Source organism: Nerophis lumbriciformis, linkage group LG17, assembly GCF_033978685.3.
Source record: "Nerophis lumbriciformis linkage group LG17, RoL_Nlum_v2.1, whole genome shotgun sequence".
Classification (NCBI taxonomy): Eukaryota; Metazoa; Chordata; class Actinopteri; order Syngnathiformes; family Syngnathidae; genus Nerophis; species Nerophis lumbriciformis.
The window spans coordinates 41,369,148-41,386,357 of NC_084564.2; the positions used below are offsets into that span (position 1 = coordinate 41,369,148).

The 17,210-nt window shown below is 43.6% G+C and overlaps 1 protein-coding gene across 1 annotated transcript in view; it reads left to right on the plus strand.

Annotated features, from left to right (window-relative positions):
- The first annotated feature begins 817 nt into the window (after positions 1-817).
- Positions 818-17,210, plus strand: part of ppm1lb (protein phosphatase, Mg2+/Mn2+ dependent, 1Lb) — a 249,386-nt gene continuing 232,993 nt past the window's right edge. Inside the window, exon 1 of the mRNA XM_061973249.1 lies at positions 818-1,517. Coding sequence (XP_061829233.1) covers positions 1,119-1,517 — 399 coding nt within the window. The 5' untranslated portion in view covers positions 818-1,118. The remainder of the gene's footprint in view (positions 1,518-17,210) is intronic.

Genomic DNA, 17,210 nt, shown 5'->3' on the forward strand with positions numbered 1-17,210 from the left:
CGAAACTACTAAATAGAAATTGGGCGTTTGATACGCATTTTCCAACACTTTGAACCACCGGAAAAAATAGTGTTCTTAAAAACAAACCAAACGTCACATTTTTCACGTTATGTCTAATGCTGTGTGTGTTGATGGTAACGTTAAAATTAAATAATAACCACACTTTTTAACGCCACGTTTTCTCCGTGCAGAAAGCCTGAATGACGTAACGCAAGTCCTGAGGACCCAGAAGCTTCCCTATTTTCGCCTGAGTACAATAACTAACCAAAACAGTATTTAATCCGAATAACGTGATACTCTTTTAGTTTGACATCAAATACATGTTTTATTGTAATGCTTCAAACAAGCGTCAAATTGAAAAAATACATGTATAAATGAAAAAAATAAAGACATTCAACACGTAAAAGTAATTGTCAAAAATTAAAAGAAAACGCAGACCTTTTAATGTTTAACAGATTTTGATGATTTTACTATTGTAATTGAATTATTTAGTATTTTAAAACTCAATGTTTTCTATAAGCACCTGCTGACTGGCTGTCAGACTGACGCATTCATGACTATCGGACATTTTTAATACGAAACTACTAAGTAGAAATTGATACGCATTTTCCAACAATTTGAACCACCGGGAAAAATAAATGTTCTTAAAAACAAACTAAACGTCACATTTGTCACGTTGTGCATGTTTTTACAGTGACCACTACAGCAGCAATTCTCCCGCGCTGGTCTATGATACGACGTGTACCTGAACGCAACCTCCGCCTTGTATTCTGGCAGCGGGGTTGGTCCCCGGCCACAGCCAGCGAGGCAGCTGGGAATGTGAGGACTCTCCCGGGCTGCTATTCCGGGGACCAGCGGGGGGCTGGAGGAAGAATTACGCATCGAGGTCCGCGGCGTGGTGGACTTAATAAGTTCCTGAATCCCACCACGTGATCAGCGGGTGTCTGCGGTGCCTCTCCTGCGGGGCTTCGGGCTGAAGTGTTCGGCGTCCAACTTGAACGTCTCATTCATTTCTTGGTTCGACGGTTTTCGCCAGCAGGACGGAGCCGATCCTGCGCGCACCGGCCATGGACTGAAATCCTCGGCCGACGACTATTCCCGCGCACGGACAATAATAAATGATCGAGGAGACGATGACCCTGCTGTCCCTCCTAGGTCGAATCATGCGCTATTTCCTCCTCAGACCGGAGACCCTCTTCCTGCTCTGCATCAGTCTCGCCCTGTGGAGCTACTTCTTCCACACGGACGAGGTGAAGACCATCGTCAAGTCCAGCCGGGACGCGGTCAAGATGGTGAAGGGGAAAGTGGCCGAGATGATGCAGAACGAGCGCTTCGGCGGCCTGGACGTCCTGGACGCGCAGTTCGCCAAGACGTGGGAGTCGAAGAGCACCGACGTCGCCGTCTACTCCATCCAGGGCCGGAGAGACCACATGGAGGACCGCTTCGAGGTGCTCGCCGACCTCGTCAACAAGAGCCACCCGTCCATTTTTGGGATTTTTGACGGCCACGGTGGAGAGGTGAGTTTTGACGCAAAAAAAAAACCCTAGGAATCTTCAAAAATGGGGACCCCATCAAGTCATAAAAATGGGGGTCCCACAGTACACCTCGTTGTGGCTTGTGCAGCCCTTTGAGACACTCCTGATTTAGGGCTATATAAGTAAACATTGATTGATGATTTTTGGGGTCCCACTTTTTGTAAGCGTTTAATTGAAGCCCCGCATCTTTATAGCTATAATTCACTGACATTAAAGTATTTCTTTTACATATATATATTTATATATATATAAATAAAATAAATACTTGACTTTCAGTGAATTCTAGCTATATACAGTGGGGCAAAAAAGTATTTAGTCAGCCACCGATTGTGCAAGTTCTCCCACTTAAAATGATGACAGAGGTCTGTAATTTTCATCATAGGTACACTTCAACTGTGAGAGACAGAATGTGGAAAAAAAATCCAGGAAATCACATTGTAGGAATTTTGAAGAATTTATTTGTAAATTATGGTGGAAAATAAGTATTTGGTCACTTCAAACAAGGAAGATCTCTGGCTCTCACAGACCTGTAATTTCTTCTTTAAGAAGCTCTTCTGTCCTCCACTTGTTACCTGTATTAATGGCACCTGTTTGAACTCGTTATCTGTATAAAAGACACCTGTCCACAGCCTCAAAGAGTCAGACTCCAAACTCCACTATGGCCAAGACCAAAGAGCTGTCGAAGGACACCAGGAAAAGAATTGTAGACCTGCACCAGACTGTGAAGAGTGAATCTACAATAGGCAAGCAGCTTGGTGTGAAAAAATCAACTGTGGGAGCAATTATCAGAAAATGGAAGACATACAAGACCACTGATAATCTCCCTCGATCTGGGGCTCCACGCAAGATCTCATCCCGTGGGGTCAAAATGATCATGAGAACGGTGAGCAAAAATCCCAGAACCACATGGGGGGACCTGGAGAATGACCTGCAGAGAGCTGGGACCAAAGTAACAAAGGTTACCATCAGTAACACACTACACCGACAGGGAATCAAATCCTGCAGTGCCAGACGTGTCTCCCTGCTTAAGCCAGTGCATGTCCAGGCCCGTCTGAAGTTTGCCAGAGAGCACATGGACGATACAGCAGAGGATTGGGAGAATGTCATGTGGTCAGATGAAACCAAAATAGAACTTTGTGGTATAAACTCAACTCGTCGTGTTTGGAGGAAGAAGAATACTGAGTTGCATCCCAAGAACACCATACCTACTGTGAAGCATGGGGGTGGAAACATCATGTTTTGGGGTTGTTTTTCTGCCAAGGGGACAGGCCGACTGATCCGTGTTAAGGAAAGAATGAATGGGGCCATCTATCGTGAGATTTTGAGCCAAAACCTCCTTCCATCAGTGAGAGCTTTGAAGATGAAACGTGGCTGGGTCTTCCAGCATGACAATGATCCCAAACACACCGCCCGGGCAACGAAGGAGTGGCTCCGTAAGAAGCATTTGAAAGTCCTAGAGTGGCCTAGCCAGTCTTCAGACCTCAACCCCATAGAAAATCTGTGGAGGGAGTTGAAAGTCCGTGTTGCTCGGCGACAGCCTCAAAACATCACTGCTCTCGAGAAGATCTGCATGGAGGAATGGGCCAAAATACCAGCTACTGTGTGTGCAAACCTGGTAAAGACCTATAGTAATCGTTTGACCTCTGTTATTGCCAACAAAGGTTATATTACAAAGTATTGAGTTGAATTTTTGTTATTGACCAAATACTTATTTTCCACCATAATTTACAAATAAATTATTTAAAAATCCTACAATGTGAATTCCTGGATTTTTTTTTCACATTCTGTCTCTCACAGTTGAAGTGTACCTATGATGAAAATTACAGACCTCTGTCATCATTTTAAGTGGGAGAACTTGCACAATTGGTGGCGGACTAAATACTTTTTTGCCCCACTGTATATATTTATTTTATAATGTATATACTGTATATATAAATAAAATCAATACAAACCCCGTTTCCATATGAGTTGGGAAATTGTGTTAGATGTAAATATAAACAGAATACAACGGTTTGTAAATCATTTTCAACCCATATTCAGTTGAATGCACTTCAAAGACAACATATTTGATGTTCAAACTCATAAACTTTGTGTTTTTTTTGCAAATAATAACTAACTTAGAATTTCATGGCTGCAACACGTGCCAAAGTAGTTGGGAAAGGGCGTGTCCACCACTGTGTTACATGGCCTTTCCTTTTAACAACACTCATTTGGGAACTGAGGAGACACATTTTTGAAGCTTCTCGGGTGGAATTCTTTCCCATTCTTGCTTGATGTACAGCTTAAGTTGTTCAACAGTCCGGGGGTCTCCCTTGTGCTATTTTAGGCTTCATAATGCGCCACACATTTTCAGGTCTGGACTACAGGCAGGCCAGTCTAGTACCCGCACTCTTTTACTATGAAGCCACGTTGATGTAACACGTGGCTTGGCACCGTCTTGCTGAAATAAGCAGGGGCGTCCATGGTAACGTTGCTTGGATGGCAACATATGTTGCTCCAAAACCTGTATGTACCTTTCAGCATTAATGGCGCCTTCACAGATGTGTAAGTTACCCATGTCTTGGGCACTAATACACCCCCATACCATCACACATGCTGCCTTTTACACTTTGCGCCTATAACAATCCGGATGGTTATTTTCCTCTTTGGTCCGAAGGACACGACGTCCACAGTTTCCAAAAACAATTTGAAATGTGGACTCGTCAGACCACAGAACCCTTTTCCACTTTGTATCAGTCCATCTTAGATGAGCTCAGGCCCAGCGAAGCCGACGGCGTTTCTGGGTGTTGTTGATAAACGATTTTCGCCTTGCGTAGGAGAGTTTTAACTTGCACTTACAGATGTAGCGACCAACTGTAGTTACTGACAGTGGGTTTCTGAAGTGTTCCTGAGCCCATGTGGTGATATCCTTTACACACTGATGTCGCTTGTTGATGCAGTACAGCCTGAGGGATGGAAGGTCACGGGCTTAGCTGCTTACGTGCAGTGATTTCTCCAGATTCTCTGAACCCTTTGATGATATTACGGAGCGTAGATGGTGAAATCCCTAAATTCCTTGCAATAGCTGCTTGAGAAAGGTTTTTCTTAAACAGTTCAACAATTTGCTCACGCATTTGTTGACAAAGTGGTGACCCTCGCCCCATCCTTGTTTGTGAATGACCGAGCATTTCATGGAATCTACTTTTATACCCAATCATGGCACCCACCTGTTCCCAATTAGCCTGCACACCTGTGGGATGTTCCAAATAAGTGTTTGATGAGCATTCCTCAACTTTATCAGTATTTATTGCCACCTTTCCCAACTTCTTTGTCACGTGTTAATGATTATTTGCAAAAAAAAAAAAGTTTATGAGTTTGAACATCAAATATGTTGTCTTTGTAGCATATTCAACTGAATATGGGTTGAAAAGGATTTGCAAATCATTGTATTCCGTTTATATTTACATCTACCACAATTTCCCAACTCATATGGAAACGGGGTTTGTACTTGAATTTCAGTGTTCATTTATTTACACATATACACACAGATAACACTCCTCTACTCATTGTTGTATTTTGAGAGTGCAGCCAGTAGCACAGCCTTTGAAGGAGCATAGGTATGGGCAGCATCTGTGAAATTTAATTTGCAGGACAGGAGTGAGTTTAGGGTTGAATTGTCCATCCTCGTTCTTATTCTCTGTCACTATCTTTCTAACCATGCTGAGCACCGTCTCTGATGATGCATTGCTGCTTGAGGTGGTCGGGGTTTGGTGGTATATCGCAGCGTCCCGGACGAGTTAGTGCTGCAAGGGATTCTGGGTATTTGCTCTGTCGTGTTTATGTTGTGTTACGGTGCGGATGTGTTTGTCATTCTTGTTTGGTGTGGGTTCACAGTGTGGCGCATATTTCTAACAGTGTTAAAGTTGTTTATACGGCCACCCTCAGTGTGACCTGTATGGCTGTTGACCAATTATGCCTTGCATTCACATGCGTGTGTGTAAAAGCCGCATATATTATGTGACTTGCACGCTGTTTGTATGGAGGAAATACAATATTGTTGTCTGGGTGGAAATCGGGAGAAATTCGGGAGAATTGTTGTCCCGGGAGATTTTCGGGTGGGGCACTGAAATTCGGCAGTCTCCCGGGAAAATCGGGAGGGTTGGCAAGTATGACTCAGTGGCCTAGTGCAGTGATTTTCCACCACTGTCTGGTGTGCCGTGGGAAATTATGCAACTTCACCTGATTGGTCCAAAAAATATTTTTTGCAAATCAATAATCATAATAATGTGCCGTTGTCTAGTGCCTGTGCTGTGTAGAGCTCGGCAGGGTAATCTTCTAATACTCCACATCAGTATGTGGCAGCAGGTAGTTCATTGCTTTGTAGAAGCAGGAACGCGTCGAGGATGGTTTGTCGTGATCCCAGTATGCAGAGCACAGCGGGAGACAGCGTGCAGGTAAAAAGTATGTAACGCTTAAACCAAAAATGAACAAAAGGCAAGTCCCACTAGGAAAATGCACTGAAGCATAGGAATGGCGATGTAAAACAAAAGTAAAACTGAACTGGCTACAAAGTCAACAAAAACAGAATGCTGGACGACAGCAAAAACTTACAGCGTGTGGAGCAGAGACAGCGTCCACTAGTGATGGGTCCGGCAACACCGATGCATCGGCGCATGCGTCGAGCTCATAGAGCAAAACCCTGTGTCGGTGCGCGTACCGCTTTTAGAAAGTCACGTGACCGATCATGAGCTGTTTTGGTCACGTGACCGATACGCCAACTGTGTCGCCTCCTCTGTGCCCTGTGAGCGGCTCTTTTCTACAGCCGGAGAAATAATAACTAAGAAGAGAAATCGTCTAAAATGTAATACGTCGGAAAAACTTTTTTTTTATAAAAATGTGTAAAAAAATAAAATTAAAAAAATCTATGATACATGTTCACATTATTTATTGACTGTATCTAAAAAAGATACAAATATATTTTTATTTAAATGAAGATATGAAATAATCCTAAATGACTTGGTTTATATTATTGTATATACTAGGGCAGGGGTCACCAACGCGGTGCCCGCGGTCACCAGGTAGCCCGTAAGGACCAGATCAGTCGCCCGCTGGCCTGTTCTAAAAATAGCTCAAAGAGCAGCACTTACCAGTGAGCTGCCTCTATTTTTTTAAATTGTATTTATTTACTAGCAAGCTGGTCTCGCTTTGCTCAACATTTTTCATTCTAAAAGAGACAAAACTCAAATAGAATTTGAAAATCCAAGAAAATATTTTAAAGACTTAGTCTTCACTTGGAATAAGCGGTAGAAAATGGATGGATGGATGGGTCTTCACTTGTTTAAATAAATTCATTTATTTTTTTACTTTGCTTCTTATTACTTTTAGAAATACAATTTTAGAGGAAAAAATACAACCTTAAAAATGATTTTAGGATTTTTAAACAAATATATCTTTTTACCTTTTAAATGTCTTCCTCTTCTTTCCTGACAATTTAAATCAATGTTCAAGTAAATTTTATTTTATTTTTTATTGTAAAGAATAATAAATATTTTAGCTTCTGGTTTTTCGACGAAGAATATTTGTGAAATATTTCTTTCTATGATTAAAATTCAAAAAAATTATTCTGGCAAATCTAGAAAATCTGTAGAATCTAATTTAAATCTTATTTCAAAGTATTTTGAATTTCTTTTAACATTTTTGTTCTGGAAAATCTAGAAGAAATACTGATTTGTCTTTGTTAGAAATATAGCTTGGTCCAATTTTGTTAAATATTCTAACAAAGTGCAGATTGGATTTTAACCAATTTAAAAACATGTCATCAAAATTCTAAAATTTATCTAAAACAGGAAAAATTACCAATGATGTTCCATAAATAATTTTTTTTAATTTTTTTCAAAAAGATTCAAATGAGCTAGTTTTTCTCTTCTTTTTGTCGGTTGAATTTTGAATTTTAAAGAGTCGAAATTGATGTTTCAAAATTTTATTTTAAATTTTTTCGTGTTTTCTCCTCTTTTAAACCGTTCAATTAAGTGTTTTTTTTTCATCATTTATTCTCTACAAAAAACCTTCCGTAAAAGGAAAAAAAAATGTACGACGGAATGACAGACAGAAATACCCATTTTTTTTTTATATATATCAATTTATTTATTTAGCTATTCTTGTTTAAATCACACTTACGTGTAACTTACAAATGACAATATATTTATTTATTTAAGTGTGTATCAAACTGGTAGCCCTTCGCATTAATCAGTACCCAAGAAGTCGTTTTTGGTTTCAAAAAGGTTGGTGACCCCTGTACTAGGGCATCAAATCAGTGTCGGTTGAGTCGGTCCATAGGTTGCCTGTAGGGATTTTTAATGTCCAGCAGATGTCAGTATTTAGTGACACAGTATCGACACAGTATCAATACAGTTTTGCAATGTGTCGAAACGCTTCATGACGCCTCATCAACCCATCACTAGCGTCCACAAAGTACATCCGTTCATGACATGACAATCAACAATGTCCTCACAAAAAAGGATAGCGTACGCACAACTGAAATAGTCTTGATTGCAAAAACAAAGCAGGTGCGGGCAATAGCACTCAAAGGAAGGCGTGAAGCTGCTACAGGAGAACACCAACAAAACAGGAAGGGTCACCAAAATAACAGCGCAAGACAGGAACTAAAGCACTACACACGGGAAACAACAACAGGCACGACAACCTGGCGGAGTTTCATTTTTTAACCTTTTCTGCTGCTGGTGTGCCTATGTATTTTTTTATGAAAAAAATGTGCCTTGGCTCAAAAAAGGTTGAAAAACACTGGCCTAGTGGTTAGAGTGTCCGCCCTGAGATGGGTAGGTTGTGAGTTCAAACCCCCCGGCCGAGTCATACCAAAGACTATAAAAATGGGAGCCATTACCTCCCTGCTTGGCATTCAGCATCAAGGGTTGGAATTGGGGGTTAAATCACAAAAAAATTATTCCCGGGCGCGGCCACCGCTGCTGCTCACTGCTCCCCTCACCTCCCAGGGGGTGACCAAGGGGATGGGTCGAATGCAGAGAATAATTTCGCCACACCGAGTGTGTGTGTGACAATCATTGGTACTAATCTACAAAGATACAAATAATTGCTATTGCGACATCTAGTGGACACATTTATAACAGCAGTTTATTTTATTCAAAAATTTCGGCTCATTTTTATACTTAGCCTGACGTTAACGTTTGACACCCCTCATCTACCTCATTCATAAATATAAATAATTTATATTGATTTATTTAATAAAAGAGACGTTAACTGTCATGTCTGTGTAATCATGTTTTGTTTTAGTCATGTTTTGTTTTGTTTAGTTATTGGACTCTTTAGTTTCTGGCTTTTCACTCCCTTGTCTTGTTTCTATGGTTACCCATTAGTTTCACTTGTTCCACGTTTGGACTCATTGTGCACTCTTGTTTGTCACCATAGCAACCCATTAGTTTTCACCTGCCCTCACGACTCACACACCTGTCTTTAATCATGTCACTATTATTTAAGCTTCCAGTTGCCAGGCTGTCTGTTTGGCGACATCATACCCCTGTCACACTCTGTTTACCTCTGCGCACTTCATGCCATGTCCAAGTAAGTTTTTTCTATTCATGCCACAGTTAGCGACTTTTGTTCATGTCCTTAGTTTTTTGCCCACGTGCAAGTATTTGTTTCATTAGTCAAGTTTGTACTTCCGTCTTGTGCGCGTCTTTAGTTTTTTTTTTTTGGATAATATTTAATAAATCATGTACTTACATTCCCGTCTCGCCCGAGTCAACTTTCCTATGCCTTCCGGAAAAACAAAACCCAAGGACCAAGTCATGACATTAACAAGTTAAAGGTGTTTAATGATAATACAATCATGTTTAACACATATAGATTCCTTTCTTTCATGAAGACAAGAATATAAGTTAGTAAGATTGTGATGACTTGCATTGATTGGAATCAGACAGTAGTGATGATAACGTCCACATTTTCCAAAGGAGGAGAAAAAAAGTCCTCCTCTCTGAAAGTGCTTGGTTTTTGCCATCTTATTTGTCCAGCTTCCATACTCCTTTTTATACTCTTTACAAGAAATACATTGATTTCTGAGACTCTTATTTTGTTAGCGCGGGCAGGATGAAGCAGGGCTTTTTATTGTTTTGAGTTTTGACGGCAGGTACGGCGCGAGAGTCTGTTGAAATAAAAAGGGTTTCTCGCCTTCCTGTCGGTCGTTTTTTTACTTAATAATGATCTGGCAGCAGCCAGCGTCATCTCACAAGACCCTTCTGGTCCCGTGAATGTCAATCAAGTGACCAAAGTGAGTGAAGATTGATGATCGCTCATTTTTAGGTCTATTTAGGGCAGGGGTCTCAAACTCAATTTACCTGGGGGGCCACTGGATGCAGAAACTGGGTGAGGCTGGGCCGCAAGAAAAGATCCATCCATCCATCCATTTTCTTCCGCTTATCCGAGGTCGGGTCGCGGGGGCAGCAGCTTAAGCAGGGAAGCCCAGACTTCCCTCTCCCCAGCCACTTCGTCCAGCTCTTCCTGAGACTATGTCTCCCAGGCCAGCCGGGAGACATAGTCTTCCCAACGTGTCCTGGGTCTTCCCCGCGGCCTCCTACCGGTCGGACGTGCCCTAAACACCTCCCTAGGGAGGCGTTCGGGTGGCATCCTGACCAGATGCCCGAACCACCTCATCTGGCTCCTCTCCATGTGGAGGAGCAGCGGCTTTACTTTGAGCTCCTCCCGGATGGCAGAGCTTCTCACCCTATCTCTAAGGGAGAGCCCCGCCACCCGGCGGAGGAAACTCATTTCGGCCGCTTGTACCCGTGATCTTGTCCTTTCGGTCATAACCCAAAGCTCATGACCATAGGTGAGGATGGGAACGTAGATCGACCGGTAAATTGAGAGCTTTGCCTTCCGGCTCAGCTCCTTCTTCACCACAACGGATCGATACAGCGTCCGCATTACTGAAGACGCCGCACCGATCCGCCTGTCGATCTCACCATCCACTCTTCCCTCACTCGTGAACAAGACTCCGAGGTACTTGAACTCCTCCACTTGGGGCAGGGTCTCCTCCCCAACCCGGAGATGGCACTCCACCCTTTTCCGGGCGAGAACCATGGACTCGGACTTGGAGGTGCTGATTCTCATCCCAGTCTCTTCACACTCAGCTGCGAACCGATCCAGTGAGAGCTGAAGATCCTGGCCAGATGAAGCCATCAGGACCACATCATCTGCAAAAAGCAGAGACCTAATCCTGCAGCCACCAAACCAGATCCCCTCAACGCCTTGACTGCGCCTAGAAATTCTGTCCATAAAAGTTATGAACAGAATGGGTGACAAAGGGCAGCCTTGGCGGAGTCCAACCCTCACTGGAAACGGGTCCGACTTACTACCGGCAATGCGGACCAAGCTCTGGCACTGATCATACAGGGAGCGGACTGCCACAATCAGACAGTCCGATACCCCATACTCTCTGAGCACTCCCCACAGGACTTCCCGAGGGACACGGTCGAATGCCTTCTCCAAGTCCACAAAACACATGTAGACTGGTTGGGCAAACTCCCATGCACCCTCAAGGACCCTGCCGAGAGTATAGAGCTGGTCCACAGTTCCACGACCAGGACGAAAACCACACTGTTCCTCCTGAATCCGAGGTTCGACTATCCGGCGTAGCCTCCTCTCCAGTACACCTGAATAGACCTTACCGGCAAGAAAAGATTTCTTAAAAAAAAATCTAACATGCACTTTTTGATGAATTCACCTTCTTTGAATGGCTTTCCCGCCCTAGCAACCATCTCACTCACCATGTAGCTAGCTTTGACTGCTGCATCGCTCTTTTCGCTTGCTTTCTTGAAGAAATCTTGTTGCCTCAGTAGACTGGTTTTAAAATGTGCAACCCGGTTCACTCTCTCATCTCTCTGGTATTTTGCATACTCCTCAGCATGTCCAGTTGTATAATGACGTTTCAAATTGTATTCCTTGTGCACCGCAACTTTCTCTGTGCAAATAAGACATGTCGGGTGCCCCTGTGCTCAACAAAGGAATATTGCATCTCCCACTTTTCCTGGAATTGTCTTTGCTCATCACTAACATTTCTCTTCACTGCAGGATTTTAAAAATACATGTTTGAGGTTGTGGAATATATTTGTATTTAGTCGACGCACGCAGAATATTGTTATTTCCGCAATGTGAGTCGTTCCGCTTTTCCTCTCTACAGCAACACGGCGGTCGGCGGAAAGTACCGGGATTGCGAGCGCAAAAAAGGGACGGCTATATATATATATATATATATATATATATATATATATATATATATATATATATATATATATATATATAATGTGTGTATATATATATATATGTATGTATATATATATACAGGTAAAAGCCAGTAAATTAGAATATTTTGAAAAACTTGATTTATTTCAGTAATTGCATTCAAAAGGTGTAACTTGTACATTATATTTATTCATTGCACACAGACTGATGCATTCAAATGTTTATTTCATTTAATTTTGATGATTTGAAGTGGCAACAAATGAAAATCCAAAATTCCGTGTGTCACAAAATTAGAATATTACTTAAGGCTAATACAAAAAAGGAATTTTTAGAAATGTTGGCCAACTGAAAAGTATGAAAATGAAAAATATGAGCATGTACAATACTCAATACTTGGTTGGAGCTCCTTTTGCCTCAATTACTGCGTTAATGCGGCGTGGCATGGAGTCGATGAGTTTCTGGCACTGCTCAGGTGTTATGAGAGCCCAGGTTGCTCTGATAGTGGCCTTCAACTCTTCTGCGTTTTTGGGTCTGGCATTCTGCATCTTCCTTTTCACAATACCCCACAGATTTTCTATGGGGCTAAGGTCAGGGGAGTTGGCGGGCCAATTTAGAACAGAAATACCATGGTCCGTAAACCAGGCACGGGTAGATTTTGCGCTGTGTGCAGGCGCCAAGTCCTGTTGGAACTTGAAATCTCCATCTCCATAGAGCAGGTCAGCAGCAGGAAGCATGAAGTGCTCTAAAACTTGCTGGTAGACGGCTGCGTTGACCCTGGATCTCAGGAAACAGAGTGGACCGACACCAGCAGATGACATGGCACCCCAAACCATCACTGATGGTGGAAACTTTACACTAGACTTCAGGCAACGTGGATCCTGTGCCTCTCCTGTCTTCCTCCAGACTCTGGGACCTCGATTTCCAAAGGAAATGCAAAATTTGCATGGTTGGGTGATGGTTTGGGGTGCCATGTCATCTGCTGGTGTCGGTCCACTCTGTTTCCTGAGATCCAGGGTCAACGCAGCCGTCTACCAGCAAGTTTTAGAGCCGTGGAGTTTACAGTTACGGTAGGACAATTAGCCCCGAACGGGCTAACATCACCACTATAACGTGTTACACGTCCGATTCGCCCTGCGACTCTCTGACGGAGTATCAGCGCTGGGGTCCAGTGCACCACACTTTTGTATTGTCGCTCGCTCCTTCGGCGGAGTGCTTTGAAAGCTACCGGACCGCTCGTCTCCCCGGCCCGGACTGTTTACAGCGGCGCTGAGGGCGGGAGGGAGGGAGGGAGGGAGGGAGGAAGAGCGTGTGCGGGTGTCGTGGAAAAGCGGCAAAATGTTTCTCTGCTTGCATCACGCAAGTGACGTCAATGCATACTTGCCAACCTTGAGACCTCCGAATTCGGGAGATGGGGGGGTTTGAGGGGTGTGTGTGTGTGTGTTGGGCGGGGGGGTTTGAGGTGGGTGGGTTTGGGGGGAGGCGGGGTTGGGGGTAGCGGGGGTGTTTTTGTAGCCCGGAAGAGTTAGGGCTGCAACGGATTCTGGGTATTTGTTCTGTTGTGTTTATGTTGTGTTACGGTGCGAAATGTGTTTGTCATTCTTGTTTGGTGTGGGTTCACAGTGTGGCGCATATTTGTAACAGTGTTAAAGTTGTTTATACAAACACCCTCAGTGTGACCTGTATGGCTGTTGCTCAAGTATGTCTTGCAGTCACTTGTGCGTGCCTGCAGATGCCTGCATACAACATGTGACTGGGCCGGCACGCTGTTTGTATGGAGCAAAAGACTGCGCGATGCCAGGTTCTAGAGGACATTAAAGGGGAACATTATCACAATTTCAGAGGGGTTAAAACCATTAAAAATCAGTTCCCAGTGGCTTATTTTATTTTTCGAAGTTTTTTTTCGAAATTTTACCCATCACGCAATATCCCTAAAAAAAGCTTCAAAGTGCCTGATTTTATCCATCGTTATATACACCCGTCCATTTTCCTGTGACGTCACATAGTGATGCCAACACAAACAAACATGGCGGATAGAACAGCAAGCTATAGCGACATTAGCTCGGATTCAGACTCGGATTTCAGCGGCTTAAGCGATTCAACAGATTACGCATGTATTGAAACGGATGGTTGTAGTGTGGAGGCAGGTAGCGAAAACGAAATTGAAGAAGAAACTGAAGCTATTGAGCCATATCGGTTTGAACCGTATGCAAGCGAAATCGACGAAAACGACACGACAGCCAGCGACACGGGAGAAAGCGAGGACGAATTCGGCGATCGCCTTCTAACCAACGATTGGTATGTGTTTGTTTGGCATTAAAGGAAACTAACAACTATGAACTAGGTTTACAGCATATGAAATACATTTGGCAACAACATGCACTTTGAGAGTGCAGACAGCCCAATTTTCATCAATTAATATATTCTGTAGACATACCCTCATGTCAGCAGGCCAGGGAAGCTAGGGTCGATATTCTTCTCTTGATCATCTTCGGTGGCATAAGGGACGGTGTGAGCCAAGACATCCAGGGGGTTTAGCTGGCTCGTCTGCGGGAACAAACTGCCGCCATTGCTTGCCGTGCTACCGAGGTCCTTTGTCCCTGAATTGCTCACACACTCCGGCAGATTCAATGGGGGTCTGGCGGCAGATTTCTTTGACTTTATCGTTGGAAATGCATCTGCTTTGAGTGTCGCAGGATATCCACACATTCTTGCCATCTCTGTCGTAGCATAGCTTTCGTCGGTAAAGTGTGCGGAACAAACGTCCAATTTCTCGCCACTTTGGCATCTTTGGGCCACTGGTGCAACTTGAATCCGTCCCTGTTCGTGTTGTTACACCCTCCGACAACACACCGACGAGGCATGATGTCTCCAAGGTGCGGAAAACAGTCGAAAAAACGGAAAATAACAGAGCTGATTTGACTCGGTGTTTGAGAAAATGGCGGATTGCTGTCATTACTCCGAGAGCGAATAATAGAAAGGCGTTTAATTCGCCAAAATTCACCCATTTAGAGTTGGGAAATCGGTTAAAAAAATATATGGTCTTTTTTCTGCAACATCAAGGTATATATTGACGCTTACATAGGTCTGGTGATAATGTTCCCCTTTAAAGGTACCGTATTTTCCGCACCATAAGCCGCCCTGGGTTATAAGCCGCACCTTCAATGAACGGCATATTTCAAAACTTTGTCCACCTATAAGCCGCCCCGTGTTATAAGCCGCATCTAACTGCGCTAAAGGAATGTCAAAAAAACAGTCAGATAGGTCAGTCAAACTTTAATAATATATTAAAAACCAGCGTGATGTGGGCGCGCATGGAGTCGTATATCAACATGGACGGAGCTGCGTGAAAAAAGCCACCCGGCCTCTTCGCGTAAACTTCCCTTAACCACTCGCTCATCTTTTCTTCATCCATCCATCCCTTCGAGTTAGCTTTTATGATGACGCCGGCTGGAAAGGTCTCTTTTGGCAAGGTCTTCCTTTTGAATATCACCATGGGTGGAAGTTTCTGGCCATTAGCATGGCAAGCTAGAACCACAGTGAAGGATGACTTCTCATTCCCTGTGGTGCGAATATTCACCGTACGTGCTCCCGTTGTATCCACAGTGCGGTTCACAGGAATATCAAAAGTCAGTGGAACCTCGTCCATGTTGATAATGTTCTCTGGCCGGATCTTTTTTTCAGCTATCTTGTTTTTACAATATGCACGGAAAGTAGCCAGCTTTTCTTGAAAGTCTTTAGGCAGTTGCTGTGAAATAGTAGTCCGTGTGCGGATGGAGAGATTGCGTCTTTTCATGAACCGGAAACCTGTCGCTTAGTAGGAGCCATTTTGTGGTCTTTACAGATGTAAACACACAAAGGAAATGAAACGTAATATCCGCGCGCTTCTTCTTCTTCTACGGGGGCGGGTGGTTGCTTACAGTAGAAGAAGAAGCGCTTCCTCTTCTATGGGGGCGGGTGCTTACCTTGGCGGTTGCTTGCCGTAGAAGAAGAAGCACTTCCTCTTCTACGGGGAAAAAAGATGGCGGCTGTTTACCGTAGTTGCGAGACCTAAACTTTATGAAAATGAATCTTAATATTAATCCATATATAAAGCGCACCGGGTTATAAGCCGCACTGTCAGCTTTTGAGTAAATTTGTGGTTTTTAGATGCGGCTAATAGTGCGGAAAATACGGTAGTGCCATCACGGCATGTCCTCAATATTGTCGAGAGCCACATACCACACCGTGATTGGTAGATTCCTTCAGCGCCGCACACAACGCTGTCAAGCGGCATTCACTTAAAACTCACGGGCCGCACTAACATTAAACTTTCATATTAAGGTGGGGGCCGCAAAATAACGTCTCGCGGGCCGCATTTGGCCCGCGGGCCGCGTGTTTGAGACCCCTGATTTAGGGTCTATGGACTGACACACCCTCCGCCATCAACCGCGAGCTTACCATGGATGTAATGGGCACCCCTGGTTTAGTGTATATTGTCCTCGTCTCAAACTGAGCACCCTGCCTCATGGGAGTTTAGTTTCGGATTAGTTTTTGTCTCCCCCTCCACCCACTGTGTTTACTTTTTTCCTATTTTTTTTCCCTATTGGCGACATACAGAGGTTAATTTGTGTATTTATTCCAAGAGCGTTTTTTTCGACACTGAATTTATTCATGTAAGTGCATTTTTACTGAACTGATTTAAAAATAAAAAGTTTTACATCAAATTATGATGACAATTTCATTGAATAAAAATGGGTGAGCAAGATTTCTGCGTTAAAATGCAGTGTTTTATAATTCCGTGTAAAAAAAAAAAAAAAAATCAGTGCAGAAATATTTGTTGCTTCAAAACCGGTTGACCTTTGTCACGTGACTGAAAACTTGACACCTCAGAATCAGAATCGGATATACTTTAACCATTCAAGAGCAGACAAACAGTACAGGGAGACAGAACTGGATCGCTGACGGGTTTGGCAACTTCCGGCAGCCCTTACAAAAAAGGTGAGAAACAGGGGGGGGTCCAGACTGAGGCCAAGGGAAGAAAAACCTCATAGCCATAGCACACATAATCATGTGTGTAAGAGGGAAACATCAAAGAAGACATAGGACATTAAAGACATTCAAAGAGCAGAGCTGATGCAACCAGCCACTTCTACACACAGCTACAAAAGTAAAACAACAACAAAAAAAACATATACAGTGTGGTGGCCTCTGCGGTGTTCCACACTATCGACTGCTGGGGTGGGAGGAGCGGACCCAACAAAGCAACCAAGAGAGCCGACTCCACCCTCGGCCGCCCGCTAACTCTCGGCCAGTGTCCAGTCCGCATGGAGACCGAGTTGTCCGGTACCCGCTCATTCAGCCAAGACACTGTGAAAGCTTGTCCGTCATTGGCTGGTTCTATATCTCCGTCTTCATTTACCAGAAGTGAGTCTTGAGTTTTGAAGC